The following is a 716-nucleotide window of genomic DNA, read 5'->3' on the forward strand; positions in this document are numbered from 1 at the left end:
GTGTGTGTGTGTGTGTGTCTGTGTGTGTGTGTCTGTGTGTGTGTCTCTGTGTGTGTGTGAATGATAGAAGTAAAAATCTGATTTATTAATATTTTTTATCCAAACTTAGTTCTTCTGTTCTCCGCTGCTACTGCTACCTGCTGCTGCTGTCCGCCTGTTCACATTTATTACGTCACTTTTATCCGCGCAGCCGCAGTTGAAAATAATTACAAAGTTAGACTTTTATTTTGAAGGCGCGTACCGGAAACGGCCCTTATTGCGCGGCGGGCGGAAGTCAGAAAGTAAAACAGAACTTGTAAACTTTATGTCAGAGGTCAGACGTGTGTTCAGGCTGGTACCGATGTGACCCGGTCCGTTCGGGTTCTGAAGGAGTTCGGTTCTGCTGGAAACATGTCGGGTTCGGAGCTGAGAGAGCAGTTCCTCTTCAAGCTGCCTTCTTCCGTCCTTTGGGAGTTCTGTCGAGTCATGGACGGGCTGTCGGACCTGGACTGGACCCGGTTCGGTGAGTCCAGACCAGAACAAACCGGGACACAAACAAACAGAACCGTCTGATCCGGATCAAATCCGTTAGATGGTTTTCTCTAAATGAGTTCACCCCTGACCACTTCCTGAGTCACGTGATGCGTGACGTCACAGTTCGGCTCGATGGTTCTGATGTTGAAGGAGTCCAAACTGAGACCTGGACTGTGTGTGTGTGTGTGTGTGTGTGTGTGTGT

General features: G+C 48.7%; 1 protein-coding gene across 1 annotated transcript in view; it reads left to right on the plus strand.

Moving 5' to 3' along the window:
* Positions 1 to 343: 343 nt before the first annotated feature.
* Positions 344 to 716, plus strand: part of LOC106533780 (interleukin-1 receptor-associated kinase 1) — a gene marked incomplete at both ends in the record, with an annotated part of 3,293 nt that continues 2,920 nt past the window's right edge. Inside the window, 1 exon segment of the mRNA XM_014030213.1 lies at positions 344 to 502. Coding sequence (XP_013885667.1) covers positions 344 to 502 — 159 coding nt within the window.

The sequence above is a fragment of the Austrofundulus limnaeus genome, unplaced genomic scaffold (assembly GCF_001266775.1).
Source record: "Austrofundulus limnaeus strain Quisiro unplaced genomic scaffold, Austrofundulus_limnaeus-1.0 Scaffold1018, whole genome shotgun sequence".
Classification (NCBI taxonomy): Eukaryota; Metazoa; Chordata; class Actinopteri; order Cyprinodontiformes; family Rivulidae; genus Austrofundulus; species Austrofundulus limnaeus.